The 23,399-nt window shown below is 35.2% G+C and overlaps 1 protein-coding gene across 1 annotated transcript in view; it reads left to right on the top strand.

Moving 5' to 3' along the window:
• Nucleotides 1–20,380, top strand: part of ATP2B2 (ATPase plasma membrane Ca2+ transporting 2) — a 111,977-nt gene extending 91,597 nt beyond the window's left edge. Inside the window, exons 19-22 of the mRNA XM_042880542.1 lie at nt 505–612; nt 3,422–3,604; nt 9,890–9,976; nt 20,060–20,380. Of these exons, the coding sequence (XP_042736476.1) occupies nt 505–612; nt 3,422–3,604; nt 9,890–9,976; nt 20,060–20,371 (690 nt within the window). The 3' untranslated portion in view covers nt 20,372–20,380. The remainder of the gene's footprint in view (nt 1–504; nt 613–3,421; nt 3,605–9,889; nt 9,977–20,059) is intronic.
• Nucleotides 20,381–23,399: the final 3,019 nt, after the last annotated feature.

Here is a 23,399-nt window from a genome sequence, read left to right as displayed (position 1 = left end):
CTTCCATTCTTTGCCCCCTTCCTTCTTCCTGTGTATTTATAATTCACACAGAAAGAGTCAGTGTTCACTGTTTGTTCATTGTTTACTTACTAGAAGACACAAATGACTTTTAACTACTGTTATGCAGCTTTTGAGAGTTTAAATATCTGAATTGTGTTGTAAGGGCCATTATTTCGTAGCAGTACTGCTAACAAAAAACAGTAATATCTGAATTTCAGTTAGCAAAACATTCTCAATCTAACCAGGCTTAGAAACTTGTTCAGGTTCTATGGGTGCTGGTTGTGTCTTCTGCATAATATGAATAGGTTCTTTTCATGTGTGATTTTCCCACCATCTTTCTCCAACAGAACTACATTTTGGCAGTGTCAGTCTATCATGATAACACATCTGTAAGTGTACAATAAAATATCAGAGAGAAAAATTTCTTGTGCAGAGGCCATTTCAAAATAAACTGCCATCCAAAATAAAGTATTTACCCCATTTCTTCTCCACTTTTCTTTGTAGATAGTAATTGTCCAGTTTGGAGGAAAACCATTTAGCTGTTCTCCCCTGCAGCTTGATCAGTGGATGTGGTGTGTATTTATTGGATTAGGAGAACTTGTATGGGGTCAGGTAAGCATCTAGGAACATGCAAAATATCTTTTGTTTTTATAAAACCAGTCAAAGACCAATTTTTTGCCACAAGTCACACAAAAAAGCAGCTCATGATCCTACTATCCTGTTTCCTTCTCAGAACATCATATTTCCCACATGCTGAAATACAAATAGCTCCCTAACTACTTCGATCATTTTATCCCACTTTTACTTTTCATTCCTGTTAATTTTCATATCTTTTCTTTCCCTAAGCAGGGTATGCTATCACAAAAATCTATGCTATCATCCTCAGTGCTCTGTGTGAAAGACATTTGATTCACAACATAAAAACATAAAACCATATAGCAAATGCACTATAAGCTTCTTATAGACTACTCAAAGCAATGTCTGTTTGGCCATGACAAATTTTTGAAAGTGAAAAGACATTCCAGTGCTATGTCAAACCACACCTTGTAACCTGCATAAGACCAAGCCTAGTGCACTTAATATATGCCTGCAGCAATCCTACTTTTGTGTACAAAGGACAGAGGAAGGGGTGACAGAAAAAGGAAATTTTTCCTAGCATAGTTGCAGAAAAGTGCAGATTAATTCACATCATTTATGAATTCTGCTAAAACCTGTATCATCATTAGGTGATACCAGGTTATATATACAAGTAAAAACAAGTGTCCATGTGATAATTAAGTTACGTGATTAGCTGTCATAGTACAGTTACAACTAGTTTTGTTAAAGTATTACATTTTATATATAAAATTGGATTACAAATACTAGTAGTTTTTTTTATCTTTGAATATACTTTTAATGTCTTTAAGTGGGTGCTACCTGACACATCTTAAGAAGTGCAAAAAATATTAACATTTTGCTTCTCAGATATAAAGATGCATATTGATCTGCTCACTTGCCAAGCAAGAAATTGCTGATGCAGTTGAATACAGAATTGATTTGATTTGATTGAATTGTAATGAGTAAATTCTAGCTTTCAAAACTGATGTATTACGGGAAAAAAATTACTACATTAGCTTTTTGGACAGCTGGACCTTTGATTTTTTTTGAAGAATAAGCTCAATTAGAACAGCTTTTAATACACATTTTGCTGAAAATCACCATTATTACATTGTGCTAATGTAGTTACCATCTGAAGGTGAAATTTGAGTTATTAAGATACATGGGGAGAAAAAGGAGAGCTATGTTCTATCACACAATCAATACCAAATATAGTTGTTTATATAAATGCTGTCTTGCAAGCCCTTCATCCACATCAGTTTCATCAGATATCAAGTAGCCTCTCTCTATAGAGTACTGGCATCAAATTTTTTGAAAGCTGGGAAGCTGTAGCAGTTTCAGTAAGTACTGCAATGACTAGCACTTACCTTTTATTTTTTCACTCCTGCTCTGTCTTTGCTTGTGTCATGATAATTCATTCTTTTTTCAAGCTCTTCAGGTTTTCCAGCACAAAGTACATTTTAAAAGGTTTCATAGCTTTGGACATTTCTTTATCTGTCTTTAGCAGTGATGTAATAAAAGTAGTGTTGTGGCATACAAAGTTCAAGGAGACCATCAGCAGAATCAACAGTATGTTCTCATCCTGAAAATATATGGTGCCTATTCATCCATTTTCCTCCAACTGTCAGCTGTATGGAGTACCTTCAACACTCTTATTTTCAGAATAACTTAGCTTAGTCTGTGCTGTGGCTTATGTGATCTGGACAATACCACATGCTTGACAGCTGCAAAAATCAGTATGACAAACTGAGTAAGACTTTCATCCATCAGACAGCAACTTCCATGGCTGTTGAATGTCCGAGAGCTGTAGTTTCTGATCTGCTTATTCTTTTCTTTTCCAGCTGACTCCATTTTTATCCACACATCTAGGCTTCAGTGACTGCTCACTGCTGAAACAAAAGAAAAAAAAAAAAAAAAGAAAGCAGGTTTTTTTTTACTAGACGTGTCTAATAGTTAATTTTGAAGTAGAATTTTTTTAGCATTTAAAATGTTCTAGCTAATGTCATGTTTAAATGGCCATCTGTATTTCTATTCAAGCTGACAGAAGAAATCAGAAAAAAATGAGTACCCAAGATAACAACATTGAAATTGATCCACAGTAATCATATTCAACACCCTCTTAATTTGCTATTTACAATTCCTTAAGATCGGTAGCAATCTCTTCTATTAATTACTTCCAGTGACCATTTAGATAGCCAAACTGAATAAGAAAATGGGCTGACATAAACTGAATGTATTAGCAATGAGGACAGAGTAAGAGAGAACTCTACAAAAAGTCCAACAGGAAGATACTCAGAGGTGCACTGTTAGAAACCTTGTTTCTGTTACATGCTGAGAAAACTATTTCGGTTTTCCAAATCAAAGGGAAACGGAATACCTGAACCAATTTTAGTGTGAAGAGACTTATACGCGTGAGATGCAACTGATTGTCAGCTTACATTAACAGCCATTAGTCTGTTTTCAGTCATCAGAAATGCCTAAACACTAATTGCAAAGTATCAATCTTGTTTAGTTTCCTGTAAGTAATTACATTCAAATACCCACATCCCCCCTTAGTTTTTTTGAGGAAGGACAATGCTTCTTTCCAGCCATCAGCTTGCTCCATAGCCATGTATTTCTAATGCGGTCTAGCAATGCACATAATGCTGATTGTTTATAAAATGGAGTTGTATAAATGTAAAGTACCATAATGAATACGCAAACCTGAAGCTTTTCTGGAAGATTAGAAATCTCATTAAAATATCAGAATTCTTTTACAATTAGCAGCTTATTGCTTTTGCTATTGAATTATGTTGATGTTTTCAGCAGCACTTTGTAATTTTAGGTCATTGCAACCATCCCAACAAGTAGGCTAAAGTTCTTAAAGGAGGCAGGGCGGCTCACTGAGAAGGAAGAGGTTCCTGAAGAAGAACTCAATGAAGATGTTGAAGAAATTGATCATGCAGAGAGAGAACTTCGACGAGGACAAATACTCTGGTTCAGAGGGCTTAACAGAATCCAAACCCAGGTATGCTAAAAAGTAAATGCCCCCATTTTCTAGACGTAATCTGTGATTAAGACAAGCTAATGTTATAGAAATCCACAGAGAACACTCCTATGCTGGAACAATGGTACTTGGAAACTGCGTTATTGTTTTCAAAGGAGCACTGCGTGAAATAGTAAAACAGGTGAACTTTAAAATGTGAGTGTATAGTGGGAACTGTAAATATTATAAAAATATTCAAAATAGGAATACCTTTTTTGACTCTACTGTGTTTTTCTACTTCAGTGATGGCAGCTGAAAAAACAGTGCTACTTGGAAAATGCTACCTTACGCTATTGCTAGCAAAACGTTACAAAGGCTTTCTAAAACATGCCATTTTATTTTCCCTAAAATGTATTGTTGGTCCCACTCATGCAATAAGGGTAAAATATTTGGATTAGAAGTGTAAAGCATCCCTTTTTTTAAAAAGATAAAATATGTTACTGTCATGTATTTACAGATATTTATACATATATACATTCATATGTAACAGGAATTAATTTGTCTTCCCTTTAAGGTCTTGAAAAATCTGATTCTGGATTTGAAGTAGTAAGGGCTTAAGCATCCACTGAATACTGAATTGTGTGCATTGGCTGCTCTGGGTGCTATTTTAGAATTACTTTTTTCTACTTTTCCTAAATACAAAAATCTATGATTTTTTTAAAGCAAAATTAAAGGATTCAGATGAATGGTAAAAATACTAAATACTAAATACTTGCACTGAGCCGCACTATGAAATTTAGTGCAGTTTAGCCTAGTAAGTAAAAATGCTAGAAAAGTATTTGAACTATTTTGCCTTTTCCCTTGCAGTGAAGTAGAATCTTTTAAAGCACTTTAGTCTAACACCTGTGCCAGCTTGCAGAAGAGAGCAACTTTTAAAGACATGTATTCCCCGTGATATCAGATGGTTCCATGAGTGTTTTGCATAATACTTACACAAAAGTAAGAGGTGAATAGTTAAGAAAATACTTATTATTTGAAGAATCTTTTAAAGAATATTTACATCTAAGAAGATTTTGAGTTTGACATTTTGGTCTTAATTTGAGATGGATGGTACTTTCTCCCGTTTTCCATGTACAAATGGATACTTTTTTTTTTTTTCCCGGAGAAAAGATGCAGCCATGCCTTTTAGATGGTCAGGTCTACTCAGCGCATCGCAGCAAAAAGAGAAGGGAAGGAGGATGGAAACTGCTGTTAGAGAAAGGTTAAGCATTTTGGTAAATTCCTGAGCAGCTGATGATTAAAAATGGATCTTCAGCTTTAGGGTTATGTGTCTTGACTCCTGTCTTGAGTCAGGAGCACTCATCAGCAGAGAAAATTCAAATTGTCATAGTTCTCTTACTTAAAAAGGTACAAACCAGTGCCCAGGTAGTGGTGATCGTTTTGGAAAGATGACCTCTAAATGTGCATTCTTTTCTTCCTGATGGCTATAGGAGGAGTGTTGCCTGTTGGCATTTCTGTCAGGATGTCTTTCTGGTTGTGGTGAGTGTAAACAACTACAGAAAAAAGGAAAATTACATCCTTTCAGCTCTTTTTCTAGTCTGAGAGGTAGCTTTTAGTTCTTCTGCATATCTTTGTCCACTTAATTCACAGAAAAATTATTCTTTTACACTATTTAAAACAAAATGAAATTAATTACGTTTCTTTCCTAACATCCATCTTAGTTTCTGTTCTGCTCTTAGTTGTAGATGTATCCTTGGTAGGATGTACTACTTCCTCTCCTACCAAAAGGCTCTGTGATTTTTTTTCTCATTTTGTTCATTCAGTGACTTTGATTTTTACATTTACATTTCACATCTGTGGAATGATAATGGAAAAAGGAAATGGGCCAAGAGACTCAAAAAGAGTCCCAGTTGCAGTTTTCAGATGTCTGCTGCAGAGCGATGAACCTATGTACAGGTCAAATTAGATACCTTGTTGGATGGACCTTGAGCGCATTTTGATGTGCTGCGTGTTGCAGCCCATCCAAATGAATTCATACACTTGTACTACGTTTCCCAGGAAGCCATCTAAAGAAGAGCTGATGGAAGAAGATGAGGATGTCTGTAGCATCCTTGGGGAGCTGGAGGATTTGCAAGAATCCTCTGATGTCTAATGCACTTCTGGAGATGCAAAAAAAGAAGGTAGAGCATCCCCTCACTTTATATATATAAGAGGATGACAGCTAAGATTAGGAATAAGCTGTAGACTCAAATCTCAACAAATCCAGTCTCAACCGTCATGCACTTGTGCTGTGTAATGGGTGATGTTTATTTTGGATTATTCTCTGTTCAGACCGTTGTGGACATACAGCTCCAGCATTCAACAAAAGCCTTCACTCCTAAGAAAGTTACAAAGAATCTATGAACGTTTTTGTTTGTTTTTCCTACAGATAACTAACAGATTTCCAATAAAACCTCATCCAAACTGACAAAAACTTTACAGTAATACAGACTTTGGCCTGGTTGGTTTTTTTTGTTTTTTTCTTTTTGATTGCACTTTCAAAGCACAGGTTTCTCTAGGCGCTAGAGAAAGAATTTCCATTGCTGATTCTTCACACTGAGATGCCAGATCCATCTCTATTTCATGCTGCATGTGCATGAATTTACGTGAAAGAAAAGTGCATGAAAAATGCACACACTGAAGTCACAGACACTGACTGTGTATTTCTGATTTTGTCTACTTCTGTTCGTTTGCATACTTCACTGTCTTACAGTTTATGTCTTCTCTGGATGAACACGTACTGTCTTCTGATTGGCAGAGTTTCATTACTGCACAGCACTCTCAGAAGACTGGTAACGCCAAGTTTCACACATGGCTCATTCTAATTACAGAAGCTTCATGAAGATACAAAAATAGTCTCAAATTTCATTAATGACAGGTCTTTTCTCTGCTAGTTTTCAGCAGTGATTTCCAGTTCTTTCTTGCAGTTCTCAAGAATTCTTCATTCTGAGTTCCACGAGTTCAGTGCATCTTTTTAAGTTGCATACTGACAAGTTTCTGTAGTTAGCTCACATTTCAGTAGGAAAAAATTTACATATGGAAGTTTGAAAACTTTTCAGGTTATATATTCAATTTTCATAACACAAGGGCTCTGTCCTCCCTCTGCTTCTTTCAGTCTGTAATTCAGAGTCTGTGTTATCTACTTAATGTGGCCAAAAACAGGAACTTACTAAATATTAAAACTGTTTTGAGAGCAAAAAACAAGACAAAATAGTTTTATAAGTACAGATGCCTTCTTAATTGCTACAGAAATACTTTTAATTTTTTTCAGAAATTAATGTGTCTAGAGACTGCTATGGAAAAAAAATATTTTTCTTTGGATATTCAATATAGAGATTTTCATTCATTTCTGAACTAAAACCTTCCTAAGCAAATGCAAACACCACGGCAATGACAGTCACTCCCAGCAAATGCTTCGAAAGTTAAATAAAAAGCTAGTACCTCTTTTTTTTTTTTTTCCATTTTTTTTTCATTTCATATAGTATTTAATACAAAAAGATTGCTGGAGACCACATAATTAGAATGGAAACTGTTTTATTTAATGCCAATTAAAGTTTATTTTGCTTTACTAATACTAAAGCAAACTGTTTATCAGAGATTGAGCAAAGCCAATTTCTTCTTATTCTTAAACAAATAAAATAAATTTTGGATGGAGTTACTGATCTCCTAAGGTCATTAATAACATCAGAACAGCTTGCTGAAACTCTCTTCCATGTTAAGGATCAGAAGATTTTGGCACACCTATCCTGCCAGGACCATTCTGCTGTGCTAAGATCCCTTTTTATTCTTTTTTAAACTGCTAATCTCTAACGTGTTTATTAACTGTTTGTACATCAAAAATAGCATGGAATTTAAAGAAAGATGAGAGAGAAAAATTACAGTATGCTTTTTTTTTCTTTGCCTGAAGGCCTGTAATCAAAACATGATGACATTCTCTGTTCTGTTAGAAGTTTTTCAAACATTTTCTGATGTAGGACTTAGCCTTTGCTTTCTCATTTTTAGCAATATGAATTGTTGTAAATAAATACAGTCTTCTGTAATTACAAAATCATCTCATTTTAAAATGCACTGTTTACTTATTTATTTATTTGGGCAAACTCTTTCTTTGCTGTTTTCTGATTTTGAAAGATAAACTCCTTAGTAGACCAGGATCTTCTCCTTCATTCACTTGAGAAGAGAATGCATTCCTGTATGTTCCACTTTTAGGATTCTAAAATGGTTGTCATCTTTTTCCTCTGCATTCACTCCATGAAGATCTGTAGTAACTTTTTTTCAGGAGAAAAATTAAATTACACACCAGAGAATTTTTGTTCTCTGGAGAAACTATTAAATACAGATCTTCCCTTATCTTTTCATTCTTATGCTAGAGTCTTTCAGTTAACAGGAAAGGCTTTTATACATCCCAAAATGCCCTTTGGCTTTGGATCTACCACCTTAACCTTCCACAGTGCAGTTCATGCTCTCAGTGAGTGCTTTCAAAATCTTTCTTGAAGTTCTCTTCTGAAGAGTGCTCTGTTATGTATGTCAGATAATGAAAACCCAGGATCTTTAATGTAATTCTGCTTTTGTATAGTAAGCATTTCAGGTAAGTATTTAACATGCCTTCATAAATAACCAGTGCTTTGAACCATATGCTGTTTTCAAAATGCCACTGATTCACTTGCATTCTTGTTCCAAATGGCAACTCATTCCATATTATATTTTTATTTTTTTATTTTTTATTGGACATACAGCTCAAAATAAGGCTGCTGCAGAAAACACAGAGAGCAAAGCTGCAGAATGTTGTAATGACTGCTTTAAACTGCATATCCATCAGTGTGCACATTAAACGCACGTTGTATTTAGGGGTCTTCCTGGAAAAAAAGAAAAAGGGTCAATGAACAAGGCTGCTTCATGTTTGTCTAGCAGAAGTACAGCATGGTGATCAAAGCAATAACCTTTGATTCTTTTTACAGCTGGCTTTGACATGGTTATTTCTGTGAAAACATAAAGGAAAATAGTGATCTCCAAAGAATAAGCTAATGGGGGGGACGCATCCGTATCGTTAGAGATGAAGCCATGTGAATGTATTTATTAGTAAGACTGGCTGCACTAGAAAATGTTACCAAATTTATTATAATGCTTTCAACTTAGAAAATTTAGGAGGGCTTATACCAAGGTTTGTGCTATTTAACTTGATAAATATACCGCTTTACCTTTTCCCAACTACTTTCTAGGCTGTAACTCTTAAAAAAATCTGTGTTGCAAGACAAAATCTGGAAACATTGGGCTTCTTCATACAACTAGATGGGTGAAATCTGCTAACGGATCCCGTTCCTGTTTTGTTGTGTTGTGGTTGTACGATTGTAACAAAGAAGACATTCTGTTTAGGGATTTGTAGGTGCTATCTACTGCCAATCCTTGGCTTTAAAAACATTGGGTATATAGAGCCTGCTTTATACTGTGTAATGCTGGTGACATCGTGAAATACCTCCTTTTTAACTCGTATTCTGAGTTCATGGTTAAAAGTACTCAAGGAAGATATTCAGCGAAGACACATCTAACAGTGGGTTACAATATGCATATGGAAATGACAAGTAGAAACTGGTCGTTCTGTTTACTGAAATATTCGGTCCTGTTCAGTGCAATTTTGTGTTTAATTTTAAGCACATATAAATATAAAATATTAATATTTTGTTCTGTAATTAGAATAGACCATCATTCATTGTCACTGCTTAATTTATACAAACTTTCATTATAGAAAAAAGTAAAATATCAGAATATTTCCCATTTTATCAAGCTAGTATGCTGACAACCTTGGTTTTTTTGTAGACAAAATTAATTTGCATAATAATTGCAGACAAAATATTTGTAATATTTCTATAGGCTTCCCCCCCCAAATTAAATAACTGAACTTTCCTCCCCCTGGAAGAATGCCTAAAAAGCAATAGCAAAGCAATTTTATTCTCAGTAAGAAAAAGTAGACGTTAGCTAATTCAACTATTCAGTTGTATTCACTTTATTTACATATAAATAAAATTGTTTAATTTTGCAATATTTTTATATCAAATATGCTAATTGTTTGAACTCATGCAGCTTCATTGCCTCCTATCAAGCTGCTTCATTTTATTCAGCAGAAAAACTGGACCATTTCATATTTAAAACGTTAAGGACTCTAAAAAAGTATTTACTTCCATAGAAATTAAACTGCGTGCACGATTGATTTATTGTTTTTCATTATTATTCCTGTTAGTTTTGCAACTGTATCCATACTTTAAGCAACTTGTCTCATTCTTTCCTCCGTTACAGATCGAAGTAGTCAATACTTTCAAGAGTGGCACTTCCTTTCAGGGGGCTCTAAGGAGACAGTCCTCCGTCACAAGCCAGACCCAGGATGTAACCAATATTTCTAGCCCTAGTCACGTATCGTTATCCAATGCTCTTTCCTCTCCTACCAGCACATCTGCTGCTGCGGCTGGGCGTGAGTGTGTATTCTTAATGCATCAGATCTACAGAGATGCCAACTTACGTAGCAGTCATTTGAGACTGAGCTACTTTGCACTCTCCCATTTTGTCATGTGATATTAGTTTACACGTACCCAGACACACGTAACTGGATTACTTTGTGTACAGTAGATGCTCTTCATCATTCACTGCAGGTTAATGTTAACTTACTGTTAGAGCAGTAGTTTTTATCCTGTGTATGGAGACTCTGAGGTTTCTGTGTTATATTTTCCTAATGCCATTCTATGTTTTTCTACTGCTTACAAAACATATTCTCTAAAAATTACTGTGAAAATCTTACATTAGACAAAAAACAAACAGAACAGCTCCAGCTTATCAGGTAAATGATCATTACATTTGGAAGACTGTGTATAATGTAGGTCACTCATGTTCAGTGAATATGTACTCTACTTGGCACAGGTACAGGAATGAATAAAGAAACAGAGAATCTGGCTTATGATGAAAGGCTAAAAGATTATGGTTTACATGAATTATGAAAGAAAAGCACCTCTAAATTTGACGAGAGATAAGCATTAAGGAAGGAGGTAGACAGGCAAGTTAAAGGACAGTATCAGTGCAACAAAACCATTTGCTAGAAAAACTGTATTCTTAAATGCTGAAATCTTGAAACGGCTCTCCTGTAGATGTAAGTGAAGCATCTAGTGAAGAGAGAGTGAACAGAAAAAAAACTCTGACAGGACTACTTCACTGAAACATCTTCATCTGTCTGGGAAGACTCTTAGACATCTAACTTTGTTTGGCATTAAACAAATATTTAAATGTATAGAACTTACTTTATAAACTTGTCCCATACTTTACAAAATCATATAGTATATGCCTGTTGCAAGAAGTTGGCCAGGGGGAAGGCAGACAGAGAGAAAGCAGATGACAGTGGAAAGTAATGCTCCAGAGCCCCTGGAGAAGGAAAGGAAGCTTGACCTTTCCTTTCAGTTTGAGTGCAACCTCTTCAGTATTTGAACATCAAGAATAAAGAAATTTTAGACATGCATTAGAACCTTCGCTGGAATTAAATATCAAAGGAGAGACTTTACTTTTGCTAAGAACCCAAAAAGTCATTAAGGTTCTAGCTTTGATGATTTGCTCTTAGAGAAAATTTTTATCTTTTTCTGTCTTGGTGAAAGTTTGTCCTCCTGACTTTTACTCCAACTGCATCAACAATTTCAGGGTAGCAGCATTACCGAGTGAAGCAAAGGCTGCATGCCACTGCTGTGCCACAGGCACTACAACCTCCTACAGAGAGGTCAGAGCCTGAGGTGCCTCATTTCACACCAAGCTGTACACAGAACGCTACCGACAAACCAAGCTTTTCATTCAGGGAGAAAGTCTTTAGTAACATTTCTGCATTTGAGCAGAAAGCAGAGAACAGCTCATTCTGATGTGGGAAATGTTTCATCAATATCCTGAAGCCAGTGGTCTGAAAGGATAAATCTAGCAAATATAGAGCAGTTAATTTATCTTCCTCCTTTTCTCTCCAATGCAGCAGATCAGCTAAGAATTGAATAGTGCATCCTGAGAAAGGACTTACTAGGTTATGAGCTGAAGTTAATTAATAAGGGAAGTGTAGTCTGCTATGGTGTTTGCTGTCAATTTGAGAAAATAAAACATTTCTACAGGGAAAAAAAAAAGACTGAATTATTGAGCTATGCAGGGATATGCATCTCCACTGCAGAGAGTAAGTACAGATTGATGCTTTTAAAATGATTCTCAACTGCTGTGTGGAATTTCGCTAGAATTTTATTACTGCAATGTAATGATTTTTCACTATTAAATTGATGTGTCCTTCAAATTATAATCCTTAGGGAATGTTTTGACTTATTAATACAATAACACAAATTCAATGACAGTGAAAAAGAGAAGGTTTATTCCCAAACTGCTTCCATTGTAAATCTCTTCTAGAACCTGGTGAAATTTTTTGAATCCAAATTTAATTGAAATACTTTCTGGGATTGGCATTTTCTGAGAAAATATAGGCTTACACATCAACTCCTTGCTTGAAACATGGAGCTAAGGACTCAGATGCTCAGAATAAACAAAACCCTAAATATGATTTGTTGGGTACTTACACATAAATATGTGGGATGAGAGGAATAATAAGATAACTGTACCTCTGATTTTGAAGCCTCTCTTGGAACTTTTTAAAATATTCCGTATGTGGATCTCACACATCAAGGGAAAACCTTAAAGGTACAGCAAAGACAAAAGGGCATAATTCTTGAGGGCTGCTAGTATGAGATGCTGTTCATTTTCAGAGAGCTGCTGCTCAGCACACTGCACCTATAAGGATACTTCAGTTATCATTTTGGGTGTCCAAAATACAGACATTCTGCAGAAATAAGAGCATCAAATGGTGCTCTGTCATAAAAATATATAAATCTAATTTTACCGAGCATGTATGCAGTTCTTTACTACTTGTATAACCTTTTAATGTAACACTTTGTTGCATCATTTCTTCTGCATAGTATCAATTTGGAAACAAAAATCTTGTCATTTTCTATTGTTGCTGGGCAGGCTAATGTTTGATTCAAATAAACGTTCAGATTTATAGGTTATTAATAACCACACGATGTTACTGCATGAGTAAAGATACAGCTCCTTCTCAAATGCTGCCTATCTTCAGTAGCTGTAAAACAGGTTAGCAAGCTATTACCTGCATCACCTTTCACAGGATTGCAGAATGCCTTAACTGAAAGTAATTTGTATACAAAGAAATACTTACTGTGATACTAAAACTTCCCCAGTTAAGCTGATATTGTTCAGATCTCAGTATTTCTGCTGAGAACAAATCCTGTATTTCTGGATGTCAGCGTTAGTTTATAATAAAGTCTGCCTTATGAATGCCTTATCACTTCTGAAAAAACCTTATGGCTTTAAACACAGTGAAAGCTTTTGCAAGAATAAATCTGGCATTTTATGTACTGTAGTAAAAGTAGAAGATTTATGCAAGTTCAAACTAAATATGTAATTCATATGGACACCATTAAACTACAGCAATTGAAAACGTGAGATTAAATCTGTATTCAACGTGGTCATGGCCATTTTCTCAGATTCTGCTGTATCATATGCATCAACACACACATATATACCCAGTCTGATGTCATCGTTACAGGTTACATGACAGTGTCAAAAGTGGTTTTAGATACCAGGCTGAGCTTTACCAGCTCTTGAGGATTGAAAGTAAAATTGCTGAATTTAAGAACGTGTATTTCCTTCTACTTTTTATTTTGAGGAAGCAAAATCAGATGATGTGGAGCAATGACTGTTTTTTTTTTTATTTTGGAAGCTCAGAATTTAGAACACCGAAGGTCAGCTTATATGTAAAATTAGGTATATGCTTAAAACCTTTGCTAGTTCATGGCTTAATTAGGCAGAGGATCTAACTGTACACAAAGTAAACAAGTTATTCTTTATCTATTTTTACCTAGTTGTCAAATGCTGTTTGTGTTTTCAACAGGCAATTCCTTCAAGAAAATATGGTTTAAAATTTGTCAGTGCTCTTTGTTCTTCCCTCCGTTCCCATATAGGCAATATAGTTAATAATGTTCCTAAGTGGAAGAAGCTGCAGATCTCTTTACAGGAAACAAACAAACAAACAAAAAAAAACATACAAAAAACTCTTTCTTTAAAGTTTATATAAAACAGAAATATTGTTAGCTATAGGATACATCTGGGGAAAAACAATCAAAAGAAAAACTACACCAACAAGCAGCCTCCCACACCATAAGCCTGCTGCAGTTTTTGTGCCTTTGGGTTCCTTTGGATTTGTTCCATTGAAGGCTATCATATTTGGCTGAGATTTTTAGAAGTGGATATTTCACTGAATCAAACTTTTTGCGATATTAACATTAGCAGCAGTGGCATCAAACAAGCCACTTGTACAGATGACACACAAACACACAGATGCAGTGATGACTCAGGAGTTTCTAGCAGGCAATTAAAATCTCTTCCAAATTATCACAAAATATTCTTAGTGTTTTTCCATCACACAGACTTCTTTTTTGAAAATTTATTTTTAAGCGTTCTCCAGCCAAGAAGAAAAAAGTAACTGGAAAAAAAGCATAGCATTATAAAGGCTGGGGTCTCCCATTTCTTAGAAGTGGCTGATCCAAGGTGTTTTTCATTGTCGCTTTAATTTGCAAGTACCTGAAATTGCTCAGACTCACCAAGAAGCAATAACTTTAGGTGGAAGCTTTTGGTCTGCTGCTCTTGCCTCAAGAGCAGGCATTAAAATCTGCAAATTATGCCAGAAACTTCATCATAGAACATTCAGAAATCTTGATTCTAGTGCTTAGTATGACATTTTTATTAATAAAGATTTTTAAAGGGAGAGTTTGGCTTAGCTTTTTGTGATCTGTTGTGCATGAAAATCAGATTACTCTTGTACTGAGAAATTATCACTGTTCAGCAGCCTTTTCTCATCTATTATTTCTTACTTAGTTAGTTTCCTATAAATGTAATGATTGAGCTGGACAGCCATTACAACTGAAACTCAAGAGGTTCTTTGTTTGGATCAAATTTTCTCATGAAGAAAAATGGGAGCTTTTTTTTTTCATGAAAAACATCTAATTTAATAAATGTAAAGCAAATTTACTGTCCAATAGTGATCTAAATTCAGATCACAGATGGTTAAGTTGGTGGGCAAACCAGCCTGACTGAAACTGCCATATGTTTTCCAGAGCAACATGGTCACCTGAGGAAATGGAGCAAATAGAACATGAAACCTGCAGCTAAAGTGATGTTTATAAAAGTTTCAGCATTTAGGGACATTATTAATCTGTTGTCTGACAGAGGCAGAAGTATTATGGTAGAACTTGCAAGTTTCCGCTGGTTATCACAAAGATTGCCCCAGTCCACTGGGATGTCCAAAATCTTAATTGACTGCTGTGTATCCTTCCTTCAGGAAAACAACTATGTTTTAAGTCTAAATATAAAGTCCAGTCCTCAACTGGAGATGCGCTGTGGCAAGAAGATTTAGACTCATAACAGAGAAATCTTTTCTTTAAAAAGATTGCATTTTATATTTAAGCTTTGGCAAATCTGATAAAAACCTGTTAGGCTCCAAAAATCTGGAACAATTCTGTAATAAAGGAGATATGCTAAGAAAGTGGAAGACACACTTCTGATCTCATGCTATAAAATTCAGTGGAGTAACAGACCTGAAACTTTGTGAAATGAGGATCAGACTTGAGGTTTTCATGGATGATGTGGTTATTATATTCTGCCCTTGCTATGTGTGGTTTGACTTTTCAGCAGTGCTTACTGGAACTATGGCATATTTATGTAGAAAGAGAATATCCAGAACATCCTAGTCATGCGTACACGTGACTCCCATATATATATTATCTTTTCCTGTGATATCTAATCTAATCTGATACACCTTAAACTCAGAGGATTCAAAAATAAACAGGAACAAACACACTGAAGATATGCCTTGTATCTCCAAGCTTCACATATCCCAAAGTACTTGACCAAACTTTCTCTAATTAGTATAATTATACTACTGATATAGAATAGTATCAGTTACATGTAAGAGTTGGCATCTCTTTGCAAAATTGACCTCTTGTTTACAATTTTATACTAATCACCTTACTGATCTTTCAGTATAGAATTTATTTGCTTTTGCAGTGCCCTACTCTCTACTGTCTGAATATTAAATGTGTTTGTTTTCCCAGAGGGCTAGAGAACATTGGACAAAAGGGTTCAGCAGGAGAGAGTGAAATAAAAAGAGGTTGTGAGTCTTTAACCTTGAGCCTGAAATGAATGTGAACCAAACTCAAGATACTTGGCTTATAAGAAGCCAGGTAAACATTCGAGTATAAGCCCACATGCTACCAACCATAACAGATGTGCAGATGATAAAGAGGCTTTGTGTATTTTGCCTATATTGTTGTATTTAAGAGCGAGATTCTGAACTTCATCTTTTCTTCTGATGGGGAAAAAAATGTAGTATCTAAATTTCTATTTCCTTTATTTTTCTTGCCTAATGCAGTATAATAAGTATAACTGTCAAGGTGGGATGAAACTCAAGTTTTTTCTATTACAGCTACAGAGAAGAAAGAAGTGGAAACTTAGAGCCATGTCAAAAATGTCCTGAATTGTTGTTCCCACAGTCTTTTGTTTAAAAGCAGTTCATTTTTTTCTGTTGTCTCCATTACTGTGAGAAAAGGGAGCTGTATCACACTGTTTGTCTTCCCTTGGCATTGTCAGCATCATAAAGAAACCTCATTTACATGAGCTTCACATAGTTCATAAAAAAACATGTTCTCGGTTCTATCCATCATGGGTATGTCCCTGCTTTTACATGCTGTACAACCATAACATTTTTTGAAGTTCATCAGCTATAATATATCTTTAAAAAAAGAAATTATCACACTATGTGGGCTTTGCTTCAGTAGAGCCTCTAAACATTTCAACATTAGATATTACTTCAAATAACCTTGAACTTCATTAAGCATGGATTAACAGAATTTGTTGCTGTTGGGCCATGTAACTCTGGGTAAGCAGTATCTTTTCAGTTCTTAGCTTAAATAGGGTATTGTTACTGCATTTAAATTAAAATGCCAACTTTGTATTCAAGGTGGCAAACCCCGAATATGTATGGAAAAACCTCTACACCACTCTAAAACTGTAGAGAGATGTTAAGAAGGCAGTTTTCTACAGATCCTTAGAGAAGAAAACTAGCTAGCTTTATATAATCTCAGCTTCAGGGATTTGCCCAAATTTTGCACTTATGTTACAGTTGCATTCAGCAGATCGGTTACTTACATATCAGTAGTTATAAAAAAGTTTTAAACTATTATTTTTTACCAAAAAATCACTATGAGCATATAGAATCTTTGCCCATCATGTCTAAATGTTCCTGCAAGATCTCCACACAAAGTGATGCAACTGCTAGCTGATCATACATTCTGAAATTATGTATCTTCAGACTGCTGTGTAAACACATCTAGTCTAAGCAAAAGATGTTGCTGTAGTCTTTTCTTTCAGTGGTTCTTCAGCAGTCCCAGCGGAGTACTGAATTCAAGCCATGGTGGGCAGGTTTTCATACCTTGTTTTCAAACACAGTCTGATTCTGTAGGTTTCCCCCAGCTACGGATGATACCAGCAAGCTACTTAGATTGACTGAAAGCTTGGTATTAAATGTAAATTAGATTCCAAGTCTTGGAAGTAAATGCAGTATAGATGCACAGTTAAAATCCATACTTGCCCTGTAGTATCATTTTCTGAGTCAGCTTCTGCAATTTTATTAAGCAGACTACCAGTGGCTTCAGTGGTTGTTTCTTACTGCAGAATTTGCAGTCTCACTGTATGAAACTAAATTCCTCACTTGCTAGCCTGCAAAGGCTTAAACCCACGGCCTTTGTGGCCTGAAGAAAAGCTTTACTTTTATTGAATCCTACAAAATCTCCACCAGTGTAACATAATAATCCAAGCCTGTATTTTTAAAGTGAAAATTTAATGTACTTTTATTTAAAAGAATCTAGCTGGCAAATAGAACCTAAATCTATATAATAAAATGTGGAGATATTCAAGAGAATTAAGGATTCTGTTTAATCAGATATGGTGAAAAGCTGCAACTGAATGAGATGATTGCTATTTTTATCCAGAGAGCAGAAATAATAGGTAGCTTTGCAGCAAATACCCCTGCATCAGCCCGTATTATAAAGTGGGCATGTCACAGAGCAGTTCCCTGATTTCAAATAGGGCAACTTGGTAATGCCTCAAAGATTGCTTTGGCAAACATACTATCGTATCATTGTTTAGACAAACTACTTTGCACTTTCAAAGAGAAGACAGAAAGGTCTAGGTAATGAGGGAATTAGTATGTCAACTCATAGGAATAAGAGTTCAAATCCCATATATTTAGTAATGCAAATTAATCTCTTGTTGGTTCACTACAGAACCATCACAGAGCAGAGCACGACTCAAAGAGATTCAACTTGCATAAAGCCCCAATTTGTAATTCCAGGTGCTCCCTCAAACAGATGTTATATACACTGTAGATAGCACTGCACAAACCTTGCTCTTCTATGCCCCTCTTGTCTTGCACCTGCTAACCTCCTGAAATCTACTATCCCAGACCTGCACAGACTGTTCTCTACCGTGTTAGTTTTCCTATTTGGAACATAAGTAGTCACGTGAACCTGCTTTTTGTATTGTGCCCTATCCTACCAAATGCATTAATACAGAGAAAGGGATTTATTTGGACTGACCAAAGGCCATGCATTTGAAGATGGCTTAGGATTTTTGAAAGATGATGAACATTCAAATGTAAAGAAAACAAAGGACAGAGTTCAAAGATCAAATTATAAGTCAGCCTCTTTCTCAAATCTGCTGATATTCTGTACGACTTGGTCAGCCTGATCCTGCAGCTGTAACAATGTGAGCCTGTAACTATTAAACCAATCTGCTCATTTAAGGGGAAAATAAAACTATACGAATTAGTGACATATTAAACCAACCAATAATGTGCAGCATATCCACATGTAAAATGACACACATACCTACCACCAACCATTTCAAATGTGCTTGGAAAAGCTTTCACAATGCCTGCTTGCACCTTTTCTGCCTCTGCCTGTGTTTTGGTTTTCCCTTTAAGAAATGCTAAAAATTCACTCATGAACTACATGGAAGTAGAAGGATAGAACTCATACTTAGTCATAAAACATTTGCCAACAGATCACGTTTTTGCCATTCTGTTTTTTCCTCTCTGCCCCCCCACTCCTTTGCAAGCAGTTATGTTTTTTCAGTAGTAACACATAGCACAACCCTTCACGTCTCTTCAGAACTGTAGGTCACTGGGATACGGACTGCATCCCTCCCTTTGCCCACCCACAGAGCACTAGTGTCCCCACTCTGCCATGCCCCTCACTGCTCCTTTCATTTCTTACCGAGAAAGCAATTTGCACTGTTGTTCACAGTCCAATGGGCTGAGCCTCGTAGTTTATTTTCACCTGTGTTCTTATTGTCAGGTGGTTAACAACATTACATTTATCCTGGCAGAAGTCTGCTGACCTAGTTTAAAGACTGCATATATGGCATCAATTGTGTCACTTTCAGCTTTTAACTTTACAAAGAGTACTGCGACTGAGACACAGAAAATGAAAGAGCTTGCTGTTTAACAACGCAATTCAATTCAACCCAACAATCAATACATTACTTTATTATGTTTTCTATATATTAAAAAGTTAAATGGCTAGAACAGTGGGTCTATACTCGAGTGTTTACCTCACATATGCATGAAGGAAAAAAAAAAGTTGGTTCAACAATACAATGTTCACATTATCCAGGCTTCCAAGTGTAGTTGTTGTGTGCAAGTTATCTCTGTGGTAACTGTGATTTTTTTTTTTCCCTGTGGTAGCATGATTATGCTTAGTATTTTGTCTGCTTGGCTTTTTGTGCTCTTGGCTGCATTCATTTAGATTTTGCTTTGAAACATTGGTATTACTTATAATTTTCACACTTGGCTCCTATGTGTCTCATACGTACCCATCCAACTGTGTCTGTGTTTTGTGCTTTTCTGTTTGTGGAGTGTGATTTGTTATATGTAATGTTTTATAACAAAACAAAAGAGACTTTTTTTAAATAAAAAAGCCTTCCTACTTACTCACTGCAAAACTATCAACATGCATGATTTTACATTTGCATTACAATTAACATGGCTTGTCTTTTACTAGGGATGTACCACACGAGTGGACGTTCGCTTTCTTTAACCAGTACTTCCCATCAGTTCTTTGATGGCTTTAAACTTGATTTATTTTAATATTGCAGTTGATACAGATATTCAAAATGCACATTACTGAGCCACTCGTTTATGCATATAACATCCAGAGACTATGGACTTCAGCTGCCTGCACTGCCCTAACCATATGCTACATTTTTCACAAAGTATTCTCTAACACATTTTGGCCCCTTAAAGGTGTGAGCTCTGACACCTCTTTCCTTTTCTCCCCCTAGATCCGCGTCGTGAAGGCATTCCGTAGCTCTCTCTATGAAGGTTTAGAAAAACCAGAATCTAGAACCTCTATTCACAACTTTATGACTCATCCTGAGTTTAGGATAGAAGATTCCCAGCCCCACATCCCACTCATTGATGACACAGACCTAGAAGAAGACCCTGCTCTCAAGAAAAACTCGAGTCCACCGTCTTCACTGAACAAGAACAACAGTGCTATCGACAGTGGAATAAATCTTACAACTGACACAAGTAAATCAGCTACCTCTTCTAGTCCAGGAAGCCCAATACATAGCCTGGAGACATCACTTTAGCTGAAAAGGAAAATGAAAAAAAAAAAAAAAAAAAAAAAAAAAAAAAAAAAAAATTATAATAATAATAATTAAAGTAAAATAAAATAAAATAAACAACCACAGCAACCGAAATCTATAAATATATATATTAAAAAACATTGCTGGCTGAAAAGCTGTTTGAACTCTTATTCACTCTGAGACAAGTGAATGAATTGTTAATCACAATGGTTTTGGGGAAAGAATGAATGGCTGATTTACATACCCCCCTTCTTGTTCCCTTTCAGAAAACAAAACAAACAAACAAAAATCCTGCATGAATGTACTGTACACTTCTGGCCCTTCTTTCTTTCTTTTTCTTCCTTTTTTTAATTTTTATTTTTATTTTTTCCTCCTTAAGCAGGAACTGCAGAGGACTTCTTTCTGCGGCTATTTATCCAATTCACTGGTCTGTGAGTTTTTTGAAATGCTTGTGTGGCATGGACTCAATTGTATAGATTAATTTAAAGAACTTTTTTGAAGTTGCAAAGCTTAACTTGCACAGTAGATTTGCACCAGTTGGACAGAGGAACTTAAACATTTATGAGACTATATATAGAGATATATACATATAAGTATATACATAATTAATTATATATATGTATATATCTATATATATATATACAGTTATATATATATAAAGTTTCTTTGTTGGCATGTTGCCTTGTTTCTGCTCAAATTGCTCTGACTATTTTAACTTATTTATGTCCTAAAAAAGAATGTAATTTGTTTACAAACCTGTAGATAATATCCTTAACTATTTGTAGGGTTAAGAAAGCACTTCCTGCCGAAGTAGTATAAAAATGGCTCAGCTCAGCTCATTGAAAAGTCTGTAATATCGCACCCTGGATATTTTATTGCAACTGCATTCTGATTTCTGCCTGTTTTTTTGTTGTTGTTTTGGGTTTTTCTTTTTCTTTTTTTTTTTTTTTTTTTTTTTTTTTGTTAAATATTGTAGATATTGCTAGTAAATAACGAAAGAAGCCAAAATATAATAACACATTGGATGTAGCATTGTGATCCTATATACAGGGAGGTAAAACAGGCTTCCTTTGTTTCAAATAAAAATCAGAATGATCAGGTTCTCTCTTTTTTTTTTTTCCCTCTGATAATCTGCTTGAATTTGTTTTGGTGCAACATTTGAAAATGGAGGCTATTTCATTCTTGAAACATATGGCAATGGCTTCCAAAAAATATTTTTAGACAGATAATATGTGAAACTGAGTTGAGTTTATAAATAACAGATTTAAAATAAGTTATATCTGGTTTGTCTATATGGAGATCAAACTAATGTTTAAATATTGTGACATATTGTGTTAATTCTTTTCAGTTAGTAATATAGGCATTTATTTCCTTATTACTTATGAAGTACAGGCTGTTGGCATTTTGGATGAAAATCACTGTAGGTTGTTGCTTTGATTTTTTTTTTTTAATGGAAAATATCATTTCTGCACTATTAGATCTGAATGAAACGATATTAACTGTATATTGAGATATTCTTTGTGTGATTTTATTTTTAAAGAAGCTTGTCTTCCTGTAGTCACAAAGTATACTGTAACACAGTACACTGTTTTACCTTGAGCTTTCTACAAAGAAAGCTACTGTGAAAACCTGCAGTAAGGAGGGTGAAAAATATTTTTCAAGATGGTAACAGCCCTAATAACTTAAAATTTATGAGCTTATATAATTGCTATGTCAACCACTTGAACGCTAAGCACTTTGTGGATCACAGATTTTTCATAAATAATTTTTGTATTTAATATAAAGTTTGCTTGGAGACTTTTCAGCATATAATCTTTTCCATAATTGTACAGTGCAAAAGATATTTTGAATTACACCACTGATTATGCCAGATGTATTGAAAAACTCTCAAACTAGCTTGACAAATTGATTTGTTAAGGTATTACTGATTGTCCTAAGGTTGGCTAATAACATGGTGCATCTCTGCAGTCACAAGAACTAAACCAAGCCAGAACTCTCCTAAACGGGATTAGACTCATGGCCAAACTGCAGACTGAACTGACTAAAACGTTTTCAGGGTGCATCAAGACTATTCAGCCAGGTAAAGCTCAAATCAGCTTGAATTGCCAGCTTCCGGACTCTTGTGTAGAAGCTTGAATGTTTTTGGCTCAAACTCGTAGTTCGCTATCTGATCCAAACTTTTCATTCAACAGCAGAACAGGTCGTGGGAGGTGTATACAAATGTTTTCAGCAGATAGTGTTACCCGTTTCTTAACAGTAAAAAGCTAGCATGGAAGCATTATTATTTTAGCTAATTCCTAGCAACAAAGTGATTGAAACTCAGTCAGGATTGTTCTTCGCTTTGTAAATACGGTGACTTACCTTTGTATAACATGTATTGGGTTTCTATGGCCTATTTGGGATATCATATTCAGAAGAAAAAAACAAAAAAAGTGTTATCTATTTACAGGGAAGCCTCTAGCTTTGGACTTGAACATCTACAAAAGTTATTAATACTGGAACAACTTGTTTTCAGCATCTTAACACTGACTGTTTGCCTTTTTATTTTCAAACTTCATATTTTTTCTTGGTTTCATTTTTTTTTAAATTTTCCTGTAGGAGTATCCCTCCCTAAGGTACCATTTGCAGACTTGAAAACTGTTAAGAAAATGAACACTGCGTTCTGTGTATATATAGTAAAACATATATAAACTGAGATGCATAGATAACTTGGGCTTTTGTGAGCAGAGACTGTGCTTTATGTATATGATAAATGATAGATTTTTTTTAAAGCAGAATAGCTATGACCTTTCAACTACAAGTCGTGCATCACAATTCCTTTCTTTTATTGCTTGACCTCTCTGTGATGGGAACAATGGATCAAAAACCAAAATGATCAGTTTGTTAAATTCCCTGCAATATATAAATGCTCGCTCTCAACGTACTGTACTTAGCAGCATGAGATTTGTGGACAACAATACAGTGGTACATTGGCAATCCATCCCACTAGGGGTTATTAATATATGTTCATTCATCTGTTTTTATGAATTTT

This window comes from Lagopus leucura, unplaced genomic scaffold (genome assembly GCF_019238085.1).
Source record: "Lagopus leucura isolate 7727_CA_CO unplaced genomic scaffold, USGS_WTPT01 Super-Scaffold_100026, whole genome shotgun sequence".
Classification (NCBI taxonomy): domain Eukaryota; kingdom Metazoa; phylum Chordata; class Aves; order Galliformes; family Phasianidae; genus Lagopus; species Lagopus leucura.
Note: the sequence above shows the minus strand (reverse complement) of the source record. Positions and strands in the feature narration are given on the sequence as shown.